We start from the raw sequence: 15856 nt of genomic DNA on the forward strand, positions 1-15856 counted from the left end.
GTCTAGTCAAGGCTATGGTTTTTCCTGTGGTCATGTATGGATGTGAGAGTTGGACTGTGAAGAAGGCTGAGCGCCGAAGAATTGATGCTTTTGAACTGTGGTGTTGGAGAAGACTCTTGAGAGTCCCTTGGACTGCAAGGAGATCCAACCAGTCCATTCTGAAGGAGATCAGCCCTGGGATTTCTTTGGAAGGAATGATGTTAAAGCTGAAACTCCAGTACTTTGACCACCTCATGCGAAGAGTTGACTCATTGGAAAAGACTCTGATGCTGGGAGGGATTGGGGGCAGGAGGAGAAGGGGACGACAGAGGATGAGATGGCTGGATGGCATCACTGACTTGATGGATGTGAGTCTGGGTGAACTCCGGGAGTTGGTGATGAACAGGGAGGCCTGGCGTGCTGCGATTCATGGGGTCGCAAAGAGTTGGACACAACTGAGGGACTGAACTGAACTTAAGAGGATTATAGGATTTAAAAGTTCAAGAACCACTATTTCCTATACACTTGAATTAAACAGCAGAGGTGGAAAAATTATGATAAAACATTACTAAAGACATTCAATAGAGGACTTTTGAAAATGAAAATATAGTCATACCTCTTGGTGGAGATTGGCACATTGAATGTGCTCATTTAACTGGTGATTTGCTTTCAAAATGGGCTTCCCTGGTGGCTCAGATGGTCAAGAATCCACCTGCAATGCAGGAGACCTGGGTTCAATCCCTGGTTGGGAAGATCCCCTGGAGAGGGAATGGCTATCTGCTCCAGTATTCTGGTCTGGAGAATTCCATGGACAGAGGAGCCTGACAGGCTACAGTCCATGGAGTCGCAAAGAGTTGGATACGACTGAGCAACTTTCACTTTGCTTCAAAATATGTTTCAGTGCATTCACGCACGTTCTCCACTAGACTTGGTGAGAGCAGGGGTCTTGTTTGGTATCCCTAGTGCCTGGAATATTCTAGAAACAGAGAAGTGGCTCAGTGAGTATTTGTTGAGTAAATGAGTGAATAAATGATTTGAACATTACTTCCTTAAAACCGACAGATGTATTATACTCCTTCCTTCCTTTTTTCCTCCCTATGCATGTATCCATCTTTCTGACCTGATTAAAAAATAGTATTTAATATCAAGCTTCTGGAGGAGTGATTTCACTAAGAAGTGATTTTTAAACTCGCCTATGAAAAGATCAATCTATTCACTGATATAAAATAGTTAAAAACAATAAAAAGGCAAACACCTGCAACCAACTGAGAAAAATTCTTTGCATGGAAAAATGATAGGGAGTTGCTATCTGTATAAGATGGTATAAACCACTTAGACTTGAAGGAAATGTATGCAAAAAAGATAACCACATTTTCTGTAATGTGATTATTTCCCAACTTTCCCACTTTTGTGTGTGATATGGTTATCTGGATTTTTTTTCTCAATTTGGAAGTAAATTTCTAAAATATGGAGCACAAGCTGACCTGATTCCCACTAATGCCTTTCCCCAGGGGGAGCAGCTCTGGATCTGAAAGCCTGCCCTCCCAAGCCATTTCGCTGGATCCTCGATATGACCTGGCTGAATCTTGTGGAACTGAGTAAACTTCCACAGTTTGCAGAAATTATGAACCAGGTAATAAAGGACTAGGAAAAAAGTATAGATCTGTAAACCCAAACACACCTGGGTCATTTAAATTGGGGCCTCCTGGTGACAAGCCCTTGAACCAGAGGAGCTGACACAAAAATGCAGCTTTAAGACAACTGTGGCTCTCATTCAAAGGCAATCTGGTGCACACCCCACAGTACATATAACAATTCTGGAGATGTTTTTGATTGCCACAAACTAGAGGCAAAGGTGCTCTGGTGAGTAGTGGGGAGAGGCCAGGGATGCTGTGAAACATCCTGCAATGCGCAGGACAGCCCCTCACAAGATAAGATTAACCTGGCCCTGAATGCTCATGGGGCCGAGGTTGAGAAACCCTGGTCTGTGGTTTTTCCTTTCCAGTCGTTGAGTGTGACTGATACATGGTCCTCATTTTAGTGAATAATGTAGAAAAGCAATGGGGAAAGGGAATAGCAATATCCAAGCTATTTGAGTCATTGATTCGGAAGAAAAATGTAAAACAGTGTGGTTATGTTTAAAAAATTATCTACCTGTAAAGAGTGACCTTTTGACATTGTTTAATTTTCATTGCATATATTCCTGAGGGTCGCTAATTAGCTTGTGTACTTTAGATCTCTCGTAATGAGAAAGGCTGGAAAAGTTGGTTTGATAAAGATGCTCCAGAGGAGGAAATCATCCCTGATGGATATAATGACTCACTGGATACCTGCCGCAAACTTTTACTTATCAGGTGAGAGCAGGTATTATCAGACCTAGAAGCATCACTCGTCACCACGTCAAATTACAGATCCCACCTGAGTTTACTTCCCTGTGTCCCAGTAGTGACTGTAATGGATGTGTATGCTTCCAAACTGAAGTTTGGGATGGCAAATAAAAATGGTGAAGGGCATATGTTCACAATGTATTCATGATATTGCTTTTAGCAAAACATATATGAAAGTGTTTTTACTATTCACTTAGGTCACCATTTACCAGTGAGTAAATCATTTATTATTGAATTTACTTCTGTAAAAGAGCAGATCTCACAGAGTTACAAGGCAATTTTTAAGCTAAAACCAAGAAGATTGCACTATTAAAACATATAAATGGTGTTGTAGCTATTGAAATGAAAGCAAAAGTTTGAAATGGATGTTGATTTTTCTTTTCTTCTCACTTTTCATGTTTTCTCAGTATGCAGTAGCTCAAAGAAGGCTTCTGTATTGGAAGGGGTGTGTGTGTGTGTGTGTGTGTGTGTGTGTGTGTGTGTTGTGTGTGATGGACAAGAGAGGAGGGTGGAGCTGGGGAGGATGAAACCACCAAAAGAATAACAAAAAGATGTAGGATTATTATTTTGGAGTAGTTTTGGTCTTACCTAAGATTACACCACCAAATGTTCTTAGAAAAAGTTGTTTCCTAGATGTTGTCACTCTTTGAGAGTGATCAGAGCTGTCAGCAGTGGTAACTTCAGAACAGAACAATTATTTGTTTTTATTAGACTACATGTGTCTATCTTTCATCTGTCCTTTGAAAATTGAATACATGTCAAATTAATAATGCAAGCTACTAAACAATAAGAAACCATAGCAATTGACTATGATCCAGAAATATCAAATGACATTTATTTAATGAGTCACAGTGTATAGAACCTGCTACAGCGTAGGCTACATGGATGGTATTAACTATTAATAAATGCTTGCGAATCAAGCAACTTCTGTCACCTTTGACACATTATCTCCCTCTGAAGACTGCAGAGCTCCCAGGGTGCAGCCGGCCAGGCCCCATTGTGTACTGGAGTGGCCAGAGGACACCTCCTTTTGCATCCCCACTGTGTCCCTGACATCGGGAGCAGGCCCTGATGTATTTACTCCATAAATATCTATCAAAGAGTGAATATGCTCCTGTGTATTTGTTTGAATGAGTAATTGCTTACCTGAAGCTGATAGCCTAGTTACTAGGGATAATCACTGATGTGTGTGTGTGTGTGTGTGTATGTTTTAAGTAGCTAATTAAAACCTCCCTGATGGTCCAGTGGCTAAGACTCCACACTCTTATGCCTGGGCCTGGGTTTGATTCTTTGGTCAGGGAACTAGATCCTACAGGCCTCAACTAAAATGATCCTGTGTGCATCAATGAAGATCAAAGATCCCATGTGGTAAGAATCCACCTGCCAATGCAGGGGACATGGGTTCCATCCCTGGTCCAGGAAGATCCCACACACCATTGAGCAACCAAGCCTATGCACCACGACTACTGAGCCTATATGCTGCAAGTACTGGAGCTCCCGGGCCTAGAACCTGTGCTCCAGAGCGAGAGAGGCCGCTGCAACGAGAAGCCTGAAGAGTAGCCTCTGCTCGCTGCAGCTAGAGAAGGACTGCGTGTAGCAACAAAGACCCAGTGCATCCAAAAAAAAAAAAAAAAATCCCATGTGCTGCAAATAAGCCCCATCACAGCCAAATAAATAAATAGATTTTTTAAAACCCAACAGGAATTTATTTTTAAAAAATTCAGAATAGTCACTGCTTCTCCTGAAAATGAGACTCTTGGAAGTCAGCTGATTTCTAAGTTCCCTTCTAGATTGGCAACATAACTGACTCTGCCCTGCTCCTTGCCAATGCCTGGCGTCAAAACCACATGATTAAACTTGCACTCATCCAAGGACTGAAAATCTCACTGTCCATCTTACACATATCTGCATAAAGGAGGATTCACTTGTTATCCTTTTGCTAATTAACTATGTGTTCTTTAAGTGCTTAGAACTAAATAGAATTTTCGAAATCTGAATTTATTTCCTCTAACTTGTTTGCATTTCTAGGTCTTGGTGCCCAGACCGTACTGTTTTTCAAGCAAGAAAGTATATTGCAGATTCTTTGGAGGAAAAGTACACGGAACCAGTTATCTTAAATCTGGAGAAAACTTGGGAAGAAAGTGATACGAGAACACCTCTGATATGTTTTCTGTCCATGGGATCCGATCCCACAATTCAAATTGACGCACTGGCCAAGAAACTGAAGCTGGGTATGAGCAGCAATCTATGAGATTTAGCAAAGCCTCCATGTTTTTGCTTCAGTTTTTTCCTTTCATACTTTTATAGCCAATTCTTATAAATATATTCATAAAACTGAGTTCGAAAAAATATTAAATTTCTTCTTTCCCCCATTTTCAGATCTAGAAGGAGGGTATAGATATCTTTGTGTAGAGAGGAACATACTCATCCATCATGTACTGATTTTTTAAAAGTTGTAATCAGATGTCCATACCACATGGATAGCAGACTGGCAAGAATGAACATTCAACAGCAAATTTTATTGCTGTGTCTGTATAAATTTATGACAAAGCCTATTTTGTCACAATGAAAACATGTAACCCTTGTATTATAATGCATAGTAATTTAAGGATTCGTTCATTGATACTTTCAATAACCCCTGAGTATAGGCAGTGTGCTCGATTCACGGAGTACAGCGGTGAATACAACATAGCTGGGAAAGACAGACATGTAAACAGGCAATAGACGACAGTGTGACAAGCTGCTGCAGCAGAGGTACGGACATGCCCAGCGATAAGAGCCAGAGCTGCCTGGATTGCATGGGCTATAGAGGAAAGCGTGGTGACATTTTGAGTAGTATCCAAAAGTAGATAAAAATTAGAGGATCATGTGGGAGAGAAGGAAAGTTACTCTGATGGAAGGAGGTAGGGTAAGGAGTTACAAATATATAAGTGTGAGTCAACAGGACTAAAGAAAAAGTACCTGAATGACACCAAGACATCACAATTGAGCCATTCTCTTCTAGGATGGCTGTTTATAGGAGGGCAGTTTTCTCTTAATACTCTGAAAATCTGAATGTTGTTGGAATTGCCTTTTGGAGTATTCATAGGTTCATATCTTATAGGTTCTTATTTCTATACCTATATCTCGTAGGAGCGATTCATTTATGTCTTTATAAGGATTATGAAAGTGGTTGATTGTGAATCCCTAAATCTAGAAAATAAAACCTTGAATTTATTATCTAGTTAGAATAAGCATAATATAAAATTTGTTTAGTGATCTCCAAGTATTTACCACGTCTGCAGTAAAGCTACTGTAAACTGATAGCTTCAGGTAGCATGGTCTTTGTTCCCTCCTCCTCATCATTGTCATCACACTGCTCTGTGTGCTACATGGATTCATGTTTCAATAGCTACTTTCTTCTATCCGAACACTGAGACCCAATGCAAAGAGCTCCCAGGTTCTCTTGGCTCATACTCATGGCTAAGTCTCATTGTTGTTGTTGTTGAGTTGCTCCATTGTGTCCAACTCCTTGTGACCCCATGCATTACAGCACGCCAGGCTTCCCTGTCCTTCACTATCTCCTGGAGCTTGCTCAAAGTCATGTCCATTGAGTCAGTGATGCCATCCAACCATCTCGTCCTCTGTCGTCCCCTCTTCCTCCTGCCTTCAGTCTTTCCCAACATCTGGGTCTTTTCCAGTGAGTCAGCTTTTCACATCAGGTGGCCAAAGTATTGGAGCTTTAGCTTCAGCATCAGTCTTTCTAATCAATTCTCAGGACTGATTTCCTTTAGGATTAACTGGTTGGATCTCCTTGCAGCCCAAGGGACTCTCAAGAGTCTTCTCCAACACCATAGCTCAAAAGTGTCAATTCTTCAGCATTCAGCCTTCTTTATGGTCCAACTCTTACATTCATACATAACGACTAGAAAGTCTCATTAACCACCTTTAAAGGTGGCCATTTTGTTCCAGTATTCACTGAAGCATGGAGTCATCTGTATCAGCCTTAGAGTGGTGCTTCTCTCAAAGCTTCGAACTTTGAAAATCCCTCTGAGATCTACTTCTCCGTGGATTTTTGTCCAGTTGCTTCAATGTCCTCTCTGCATATAGATTCCTTTTTTGTCTTGCTACAAAGCAGTCTCCATATGACAGAATTCATGGATTCCAGTGGCTAATGGGCTTCAATACTTACATGTTCAGTAAGTTCAGCACTACTAGTGTTACTAAGTGACTCCACCTGCCTGCCGGGTAGTAAAGCCAATTTACTGACCCAAGTTGTGGTGAAGGAAAGTACAGTGTTTATGCATGCATGCATGTGTGCTAAGTCGCTTCAGTTGTGTCCAAGTCTATGTGACCCTGTCCGACTCTTTGCAACCCCGTGGACTGTAACCTGCCAGGCTCTTCTGTCCATAGAATTCTCCAGGCAAGAATACTGGAGTGGGTTGCCATGCCCTCCTTTAGGGGATCTTCCCAACTCAGGGATTGAAGCTGCATCTCTTCCATCTTCTGCATTGTCAGTCGGGTTCCTTACCACTAGCACGACCTGGAAAGCCCTCAGTGTTTATTGCAGGTGCCATATCATCTGCAGAATGGGCAGTTCATGCTCAACAGATTTCGAGGAAAGGATGTTTAAAAACCGCATTTGGAGTGAAATTGCAGGGGGCATGACTTTCTTCTGATTGGTTGATAGTGAAGTAAAAGGGTAGTGGTTCAGGAATCTTAATCATCAGCCTTTTGGTTCCAGCCAGTATAGTCTCCATACTTGTGGACTACATGTAGTCACACACCCTCCATCTGGGCAAGGGTCTTAGCGTGTTCCTAACAACTCAAAGATATTCATCAGACTGTTATATATATTCCTTGAGGAAGAACTAAGATTGTTTTGTTTTTTGGCTTTATCATGTACATGTGGGATCTTAGTTCCCCAACCAGAGTTGGGGATGGAACCCATGCCCCAGAGATGGAACCCATGCCCCCTGCAGTGGAAGCCCGGAGCCTCAACCACTGGACCGCTGGGGAAGTCCTGAGAAGTTAGCATTGTTGTTGAAGCTGTCATTACTTTTCTTGCTCCACTGCTCTTCCTTTGTTTCTCATTAGTAAGTGCTTGAGTCTGCTTTTTGGAACCCGGGGAAGGCCTCAGAGACTAAAGCTTTTTCTACAAACAAGAAATGGGGACCACAGAGGGGCTTTTGCACCTGGGATGGCCCCATTTGGTTTCACCCAGGCAAAGTCCTCTTACTCTCTTGGTCCCAGGTCCAGATACCCAAGGAAGAAGCTCCTTGGTTTTGCTTTGGTCATGTGCTCCTTTCTGGACCAGTCAGTGAACGGTTGCCGTGTAAATGGGTTCATAGCAAGAACCACATACATGGAGCCTAGAGTTGAGGGCATTTCTTAGAAGGGGATACTCTTCCCAGAAGAGGGGCAGTTCCCACTGAAGTTACCATTTCAAATTTACCTCAAAACGATGCTGTTGTCTAGGACATTGGTGTAAGAACAGAAATAAAATAATTCAAGGTTTCCTTTGGGAGAGATTATAACTTTAGATAAATACATACGGCCAGAACAGTGCTGTCACCTAGTATTATTACATACTATCATACTGCTTTGCTTGGCAATTTGGTGATTCCATTTCTTGATATTTCTTTAGTTTTTCCAGCAATTGTTTAACCTTCTATTGATTACTTTGTTAGGAAACACATTAGATTTAATTTTAACACTGAAGGATCCAATGTTGTTTATAAAAAACTCATTGCTCATTTTTTTTTTAGAGCAAAGGAATGTTTAGGAATGTTAGGAAGCATCATTCTGTTCACTAATTTGGGTTAAAAACTCCCCAGATAGCTGTAAAATGAAACTATTATGTAGATGAATGACATATTACTCTAGTCTCAACTAGAGATGTTTTATTTGGGTGATGGATAATCATAAAGTGCTCAAGGTTCACAAAATTCTGAAAAATCCTGGAATTCAAGTGCCTTGTATTACAGCTGAGGAAACTAAGGTCTGGAGATAAGGCCAGAGAACTAGCTGGTGGCAGATAATTCAGGACTTAGTCTCAGGCCTCCCAGATCCCTTGTCAGTGGCCTTTCTCTCATCCTCCCCAGTGCCTTTCAGTCAGTTCAGTTCAGTTCAGTCGCTCAGCCGTGTCCGACTCTTTGCGACCCCACGAACCGCAGCACGCCAGGCCTCCCTGTCCATCACCAACTCCCGGAGTCCACCTAAACCCATGTCCAACAAGTTGGTGATGCCATCCAGCCATCTCAGTGGATTTAGTGGATGAATTAGCAAGTTACCTGACAGCAACTTGAGGGATGGGACCAGATCAAATAGGTTTTCATAGAAAAAAAAAAAGAAGGAAAACTTCTCACTATGGAACCTGTCAGGCTCTGTGTTGAGAAATTCAGAGAAGATAAATTCTGCACAAAAGCATTGGGTACCTGGGAAAGAAGCAGAAAACAGATGGGTTTAGCATGAGAAAAATCCTACTAGGAGCTTGGGTGAAGGAGAGAAGAATAGATTTGAAAATAGAATCCAAACATGAATGAAAGAGGACAAATAAAATATAAACCTACAAATAAAAATGGGGCTTTCCTGGTGGCTCAGTGGTGAAGAATCTGCCTGCAGTGCAGGAGACACAGGAGAGGAGAGTACAATCCCTGGATCGGAAAGATCCCCTGGAGGAGAGCATGGCAGCCCACTCCAGTATTCTTGCTGGGAGAATCCCATGGACAGAGAAGCCTGGTGGGCTACAGTCCATGGGGTCACAAAGAGTCAGACACAACTGAAGTGACTGAACATGCAAGCAAACAAAAATAGGAATGAGAAAATGAGTAAAATAAAGTAATACAGATAAAAAAAGTAATAAGATAGTTATAGTAAAAAAAAAGTTTAAAAATCTCATTAAAATGGATGTTTGTAGAAAAATATAAATTTACAAAAATTTCTTGGAAAAAATTGAAAAGCCTGAATGGACCGATAATTAAGATGAGGAAAATTAGAAGTTTTAAAATTATTACCTCAGCAAAGACACTAAGCTTGAATGATTTTTTTGGTAGGTCCTTTAAAACTTTGCTATGTCCCATTTCACAATGTAGGAAAATAAGATGCATTTTCCTCTGTATTTTAAGGGAATAACATTATCTTGATATGTAAAGCAGACCGAGATAGTCACTATATCAAAGAAAGAAAACCACAGATTGATCCTACTTATTAATATAAATGTAAGGACCTTAATATAAGTGCAAGCAGAAAGAATTTAGCATAATATAAAATATGCAAAAAACAGCAACATGCCTTGATCAAGTAGGATGCATGGGCAAATCTGAGAAAGACACAGTATTAAGAAATCTCATCACAACAAGTGAAAGACTTTTTCCTTAGGCTGTTATTACCCTGATGATTGCTAAAAAGGCATTTTATAAAAATTCAGCATTTGTATTTGGCTCTTAAAAATGGGAACAGAAGAATATTGTATCAATATGATAGTGAATATGAACTTCAAACAGCTTCATGCTTTCTGGTGAACAACTAGAGACATGATGCCCATTAAAGTCAGGAACAAGATAAAGATGTCTGCTATCACCACTCTCATTTAGTATTACTGTGGAGGATATAGCTAATGTTTTGTAAGAATCATAAATAAAAGATATAACTACTGGAAAAGAGGGACAAGAGCCATCGTTATTCTCAGATCGTGTAATTGTCTAACTAAAGAACACAAATGAATCAACTGAAAAGCTATTAGATTTAACAGGATATTTTAGTAAGGTAGCTGGTCACAAAAATAAATATATTTAAAAAATCAATGAAACATTCTTCTAAAATGTAAAAATCCCATTCAGTATCTCAATAAAAATAAAACTGAGGAATAATCTTTAGAATACCTATTAGAAGAAAACTATAAAACTTTCTTAAAGACTTGAAAGTAGGGTAGATCAAATAGAGAGTTAAACCACATCCCCATTATAAAGATTCAGTATTGTAAAGATGTCAATAGTCTCTAAATTAATCTATAAATTGAGTGCAAGTCTAATTGAAATTCCAACATCATTTTCCCCCTAATTGGATAGTAGAGGGGTCTTAGATCATCTAGAGTAATAAATGGACAACAATAGCCAAGACAGCTTGAAAAGGAAAAAGAATAATGTGGAGAACAAGCCCAATCAGATTTCTAAACTTTATCAAATTGCAATAACTTAATCAGTGAGGAACTGGCTCAGAGTAGATAAACAGATCAATAGAGCAAAATGAAAGGCCCCAAATTAGATGCTAGTGTATACAATAGCTTAGCCTGTGATGAGATTCACATTTCAAATCAGTGGAAGAAAAACGGGTTAGTCAATAAACAGTGTTGCCATAGCAGGTTAACTTTGGAAGAAAGCAAGAATTTTACCTCAGATTAAACTCTAAAGTACATTCTAGGTTGATTAAGGTTTTAAAAGGTTTAAACTATGGAAAAATACACTGATACTACTGGCGTGGCTAAGATTTCCTTAATCATAATACCAGAATCCAAAACCAGAGGAAAAGAAGTTTGGATGAAGTTTTCAAACTTTGGTATGTCAAAAGCGGCACAAATAAAATTAAAACACAAATTGCTGTTGAATCCAAGCTCATGTGCCTGATGCACAGTGAGGCCAAGCCAACTGAAAGGTCAGAGTTTGGAGCAGAGAAAGGTTAATTGCAAGGACAAAACAAGGAGTGTGGGTGGCTTATTCTCAAAAGACCCAAACTTCCTGGTGGTTTTCAGGGAAGAGTTTTTAAAGGCAAAATTTGGCGTGAGGGCTGCAGTGTAGGACTTTCTTCTGATTGGTTGGTGGTGAGGTAACAGGGTGGTGCTCCAGGAACCATGTGCTCAGCCTGAAGTCACCATCCTCTGCTTAGGTGGGGGCAATAATTCCTGTAAGAAAACCGCAAAGATATATTGTTAGGTATATCCCTTTAGGAGGAAATACGACTCTTTATCTCTGGGCTATGGTTTCTTTTTTAAAAAATTTAGTTATTTTTGGCTGCTCTGGATCTTTGTTGCTGTACGTGGGCTTTCTCTAGTTGTGGCGAGTGGGGGTTACTCTCTAGTCACAATGCACTGGCTTTTCGTCGTGGCTTCTCTTGTTGCAGAGCATGGACTCTAGGGTGTGCAGACTTCGGCAGTCACAGCACACAGGCTCGGTAGTTGTGGCGCTACAGGCTTAGCTGCCCTGCGGCATGGGGATCTTCCCAGATCAGGGATGGAATCCATGTCCCCAGCATTAGCAGGCAGATTCTTAGCCACTGGACCACTAGGGAAGTCCTGCACGAAGTGTTCCAGACCGCTTTTCTTTTGCTTCTGCATTTCCTCACTTCCCTAATCAGTAACTTTGAATTTGCTCTTTGGATCTCAGGGAAGGTCTGGAAGACTGAAACCTTTTTCTTACAGACAAGAAATGGGGGACACGGAAAGATTTTTGTACCTGGGAGGGCTCCACAGGGCCCTGCCCAGTTTCCAAAGAAAAGGTAGAAGTGTGGGTTGGGAATTGCAACATTCTATTTCAGCTGGAGACACTGGCAGTCCTTTTTCATATACACCATGAATCTTTAAAATGTTTGAGTGCTTTTTCCCAACTATTCTACACATACAAATTTATCATAAAAACAAACTGAGAGATGCACATTAAGATTCATTTATAAGGATGTTAAGTCTAGTGCTATTTTTAATATTAAAAAATTAGAAATGTCTCAAATATACAAAAGGATAGTGGCTAACTTGGCAAGAATGCATTAATATGATGGAACATTGTGCTACCATTAAAAACTGTTTATCAGTAATGTTTAATGACAATAAAATACAACATACTTAAGAAGTAGATATATAAAATGACATGTATATGTTGTACATATACATATAATTTTTAATATGGATAGGTCTGTAATCTCTTATTCAAAGCCCTTGCAGTCAGATGCACTGCAGAAATTAGAATTGTCCAGCTTTTAGAAAAGTAATATTTCATGTATTATATAATACATTGCAGATGAAAGTATTAATATTTATAAAGATAGGGATAAATAAATAGGCTCATATCCATTCAGGTCAGCTTTTACCACCAAAGTGATTTTGTGGCAAAGCTGTCAGTTTTCAGAGTGCTTTGAATTTTGAAATGAGGGTAAGTGATTGTGGATTGTGCACTGAGAAGATTAGAATGTAGATCTCTCTGGAAGGATATTGGTGATTTTTGTTTTCTTCTTTGTAGTCTTCTGTATTTTACAAAGCTTTCACTATAAACATATATCGTTTAATCTGATTTTTTAAAAAATTTTAAAAAGAAAGAGGAGATGTGAAAGACACTCAAGTCCAATTTTGGAAAGAAATAGAAAAGCAGTTGAAATCTTACTAAAGGTCTTTCAAATGTAACCAAGCAGCAAAAAAAGGAAAAAAAAAAAAAAAGTCCACAAACCAGAAAACCAAAACATCCCATACCACCAAAGGACAATTATGCTGCAATACATGCAAAAATGATTCCTGCAACATCCTCTGCAACCTGCCTCCTCACGGCAGTCCGCATCATGATGTCCTGGCAGCCTTCCCCACTCTCTCTGGAAATTCAGCCTGCGCTGCCTCTTCTCTCACTGGTCTTTGTCTTTTGAATTTCCTCAAGTGCAAAGCTTCCTCACTATTCCAGTGTCAATCAATCTAGTTTTTCCAGACTATTCAGAAATTTATCAAATATTTATCAACCTATTTTAAAAATGAAGAAAGATTGCAGATCAATAACTTCCACTTTAAGAAACCAAGGAAAGAAGAGCAAACTAAACCCGAAGCAATCAAAAGGAAGGAAATAATAAATATCTGAGTGAAAAAAAATGCAAGAGAGGATTAAAAAACAACAGAGAATCAATCAACCAAGTGTATCTTCTTTGAAAAGATCAACAAAATGGACAAACTTTTGTCCTAACCGACCAAGAATAAAGGAGAGAAGACTTAAGATAACTAAAATCAGGAGTGAAAGAGGGATGTCAATGAAAATAATCAATGAACAAACTATATAATAGGAATAGAAAAGTTTTATTTGCGCCAAACTGAGGACTGGCAGCTCTCAGATAAGTGAGAGGATCTGCTCCAGAGAAGCATGGGTTTCAGCATAGTTTCATATCTTGTCAGAACAAAGAACATCAAACAAGTCAGGACACATTCCTTCAAGGTTTCAAGAAAAGCAGGTTAGCAAGTACATAGCAAGTCAGTGTACCTTGACACCTGGGAAGGGAGCCTCATCACTGAAGAAGTACTGGCACTGGCATCTCAGGAAGGGAAGAATTTATGAAATTTTTATTTTTAACACATTCTTTAATTCTGGTCAATGTACCCTTTTCTCTGACAGTTAGAGCCGATGTACAATGTATGTTTGATAGGCTACAAACAGGCTGTTTTAGTTAGCATAAAGTTCAAATAAACTCACGTATAAGTCAGAATGACTTTCCCATATCTCAATATGTGAACATTTCTTTTATCAGGGGACATCGCTATTGACTTGAAAAAATAGAAAAGATCATACAGAATACTATGAACAATTATAACAACAAATTAGATAGATAACCTAGATGAAATGGGCAAATTATCAGAAAGAGAAAACTGCTGAAACTGACTAAGGAAGAAATAGAAAACCCGAATAGAGCTTTAAGAAGTAAAAGGATTGATTTGTAGGAAATCCAGGACTAGATGCCTTCACATTCTACCGAATGTTTAATGAATAACACCAGTTCTTTCCAAAAAATAAAAGAGGAGAGATTACTTCCCAACTCATTCTATGAGACCATATTACTCTGATACCAAATCTAGACAAAGACAGTAGAAGGAAACCAATATCCTGCTGAATATAAAAGCAAAAGTTCTCAACAAAATGCTACTGAATTGAGTGCCATGCAAAATGAATTATACACCATGACCAAGTGGATTTACCCCAAGAATGCAAGGTTGGTTCAACATATGAAAATTAATCAATGTAATACCCCATATTAATAGAATAAAGAACAAAAATCAAACAGTTATCTCAATAGTTGCAGAAAAAGCATTGAAAAAAATCCAACATTCTTTCATGATGAAAGCCCTCAACAAACTAAGAATAAAAGGGAACTTCTTCAACCTGATGAGGGACACCTACAGAAACCCACAGCTAACATCATACTTAATGCTGAAAGATGGGATATTTTTCCCAAAACATCAGGAACAAGAGAAGAATGTCTACTTGCACTTCTACTCAGCACTGTAGTGGAAGTTTTAGTCAGACCAAAAGAAGAAATAAATGGTATTCACACTGGAAAAGAAGTAAAAGCACCTCAGTTTGATGATGACATGAGGGAGGGGGCCCGCACAGTTGGAGAAGAGTGAGTGAATTGTGGTGGGATCCTAAAAAGTGTGTGTGTGTGTGTAGATTGCGGGAGCAATGGGACCCATTTGTGTAGGGTCATAGAGGTCAGAATTTGAATTGGATTCTGGATTTTGCACAGAATGAAATGAGAAGCTGTCAGATGTTTCTGAGCAGAGGGTGGACATAATCTGATTCAGGATTCAATCAAATCCCTCTGTCTGCTGCGGGAAGAATAGCAAGTAGGGAAAAGAGTGGGAGAGAGGTCACCAGTGAGTAGCCTCCTGCAAGAATACAGGCATGAGGTGATGGACCAGGGGAATGAGAGTGTAGACATCCAGAAGGGGTCACATTCAGACTCTGGGTTTGTTTTGAAGGGATGCCTTTAAGTATCTTCTTGACCTCTTACCCAGGTCAAGACAAGAAACTCAGGCTACCCCTGAACAAAAACAAGTTCTTCCTTTTAAACGGTGTATCTCAGAAGAGTTGGAAGGCAGAGGAGATAGATTATGGCTCACGCTCATGTGTTAATACTTATTGTCCATATCACACCTTCCTCCATTGACCTACCTAACACTTGTGGGTTCTTCCAAAACAAGAGAGACTCAGTGTCTCTTTGTACAATTCAGAGGCTCCTCCCATTCGAGTTCCACCTTTCCTTTCTTCTTTTATAGGGTTTGTGGGTTCTTCTCAGTTGCCCTGGGAACAGTGCCTAGTTCCCCTTGAGCAGGAGAGATTCATGAGGGCTTTGTTGGGAGAATCCAGCTATGTTCAGTGACTTATGGACAATTGCAGTTCCTAGTTCTTCAAGCAGTGCTCTGTCAGTCCTCTCAGGCACAAACTGCTGAGTTTCACCCTGTGACCCTGAGTCCACAAATAATTCTAATGCTGCACCCTACCAGCACTCACGGAATCTCTGGCCATTAACCCCATGGTGCTGTATTTTAAGTGGTGTGCCCTGGCAGCTTCTTCCCTGGTTCCTGACATACTTCTGTCTCCAGCCTATGAATTTCTCTCATTCTCTGTAGCTTCTACCAGCAGTTTCCAAATCAGCCTCATTGTTTGCCCAATCATAGCTGCCCATTTTTCTGAGGATTCAGATCACTCCAATAGAGTAAGTCAAAAGCATGCATTGCTTCACAGCATATACACTGACTTCCTTTCTCTGTGCCCCTG

General features: G+C 39.9%; 1 protein-coding gene across 1 annotated transcript in view; it reads left to right on the top strand.

Moving 5' to 3' along the window:
* The window catches only part of DNAH8 (dynein, axonemal, heavy chain 8), a 324670-nt gene that overhangs the window by 234481 nt on the left and 74333 nt on the right, over positions 1–15856 (top strand). Inside the window, exons 79-81 of the mRNA XM_010848693.1 lie at positions 1491–1612; positions 2215–2333; positions 4395–4597. Of these exons, the coding sequence (XP_010846995.1) occupies positions 1491–1612; positions 2215–2333; positions 4395–4597 (444 nt within the window). The remainder of the gene's footprint in view (positions 1–1490; positions 1613–2214; positions 2334–4394; positions 4598–15856) is intronic.

Source organism: Bison bison, unplaced genomic scaffold (genome assembly GCF_000754665.1).
Source record: "Bison bison bison isolate TAMUID 2011002044 unplaced genomic scaffold, Bison_UMD1.0 scf7180017864270, whole genome shotgun sequence".
NCBI lineage: Eukaryota > Metazoa > Chordata > Mammalia > Artiodactyla > Bovidae > Bison > Bison bison.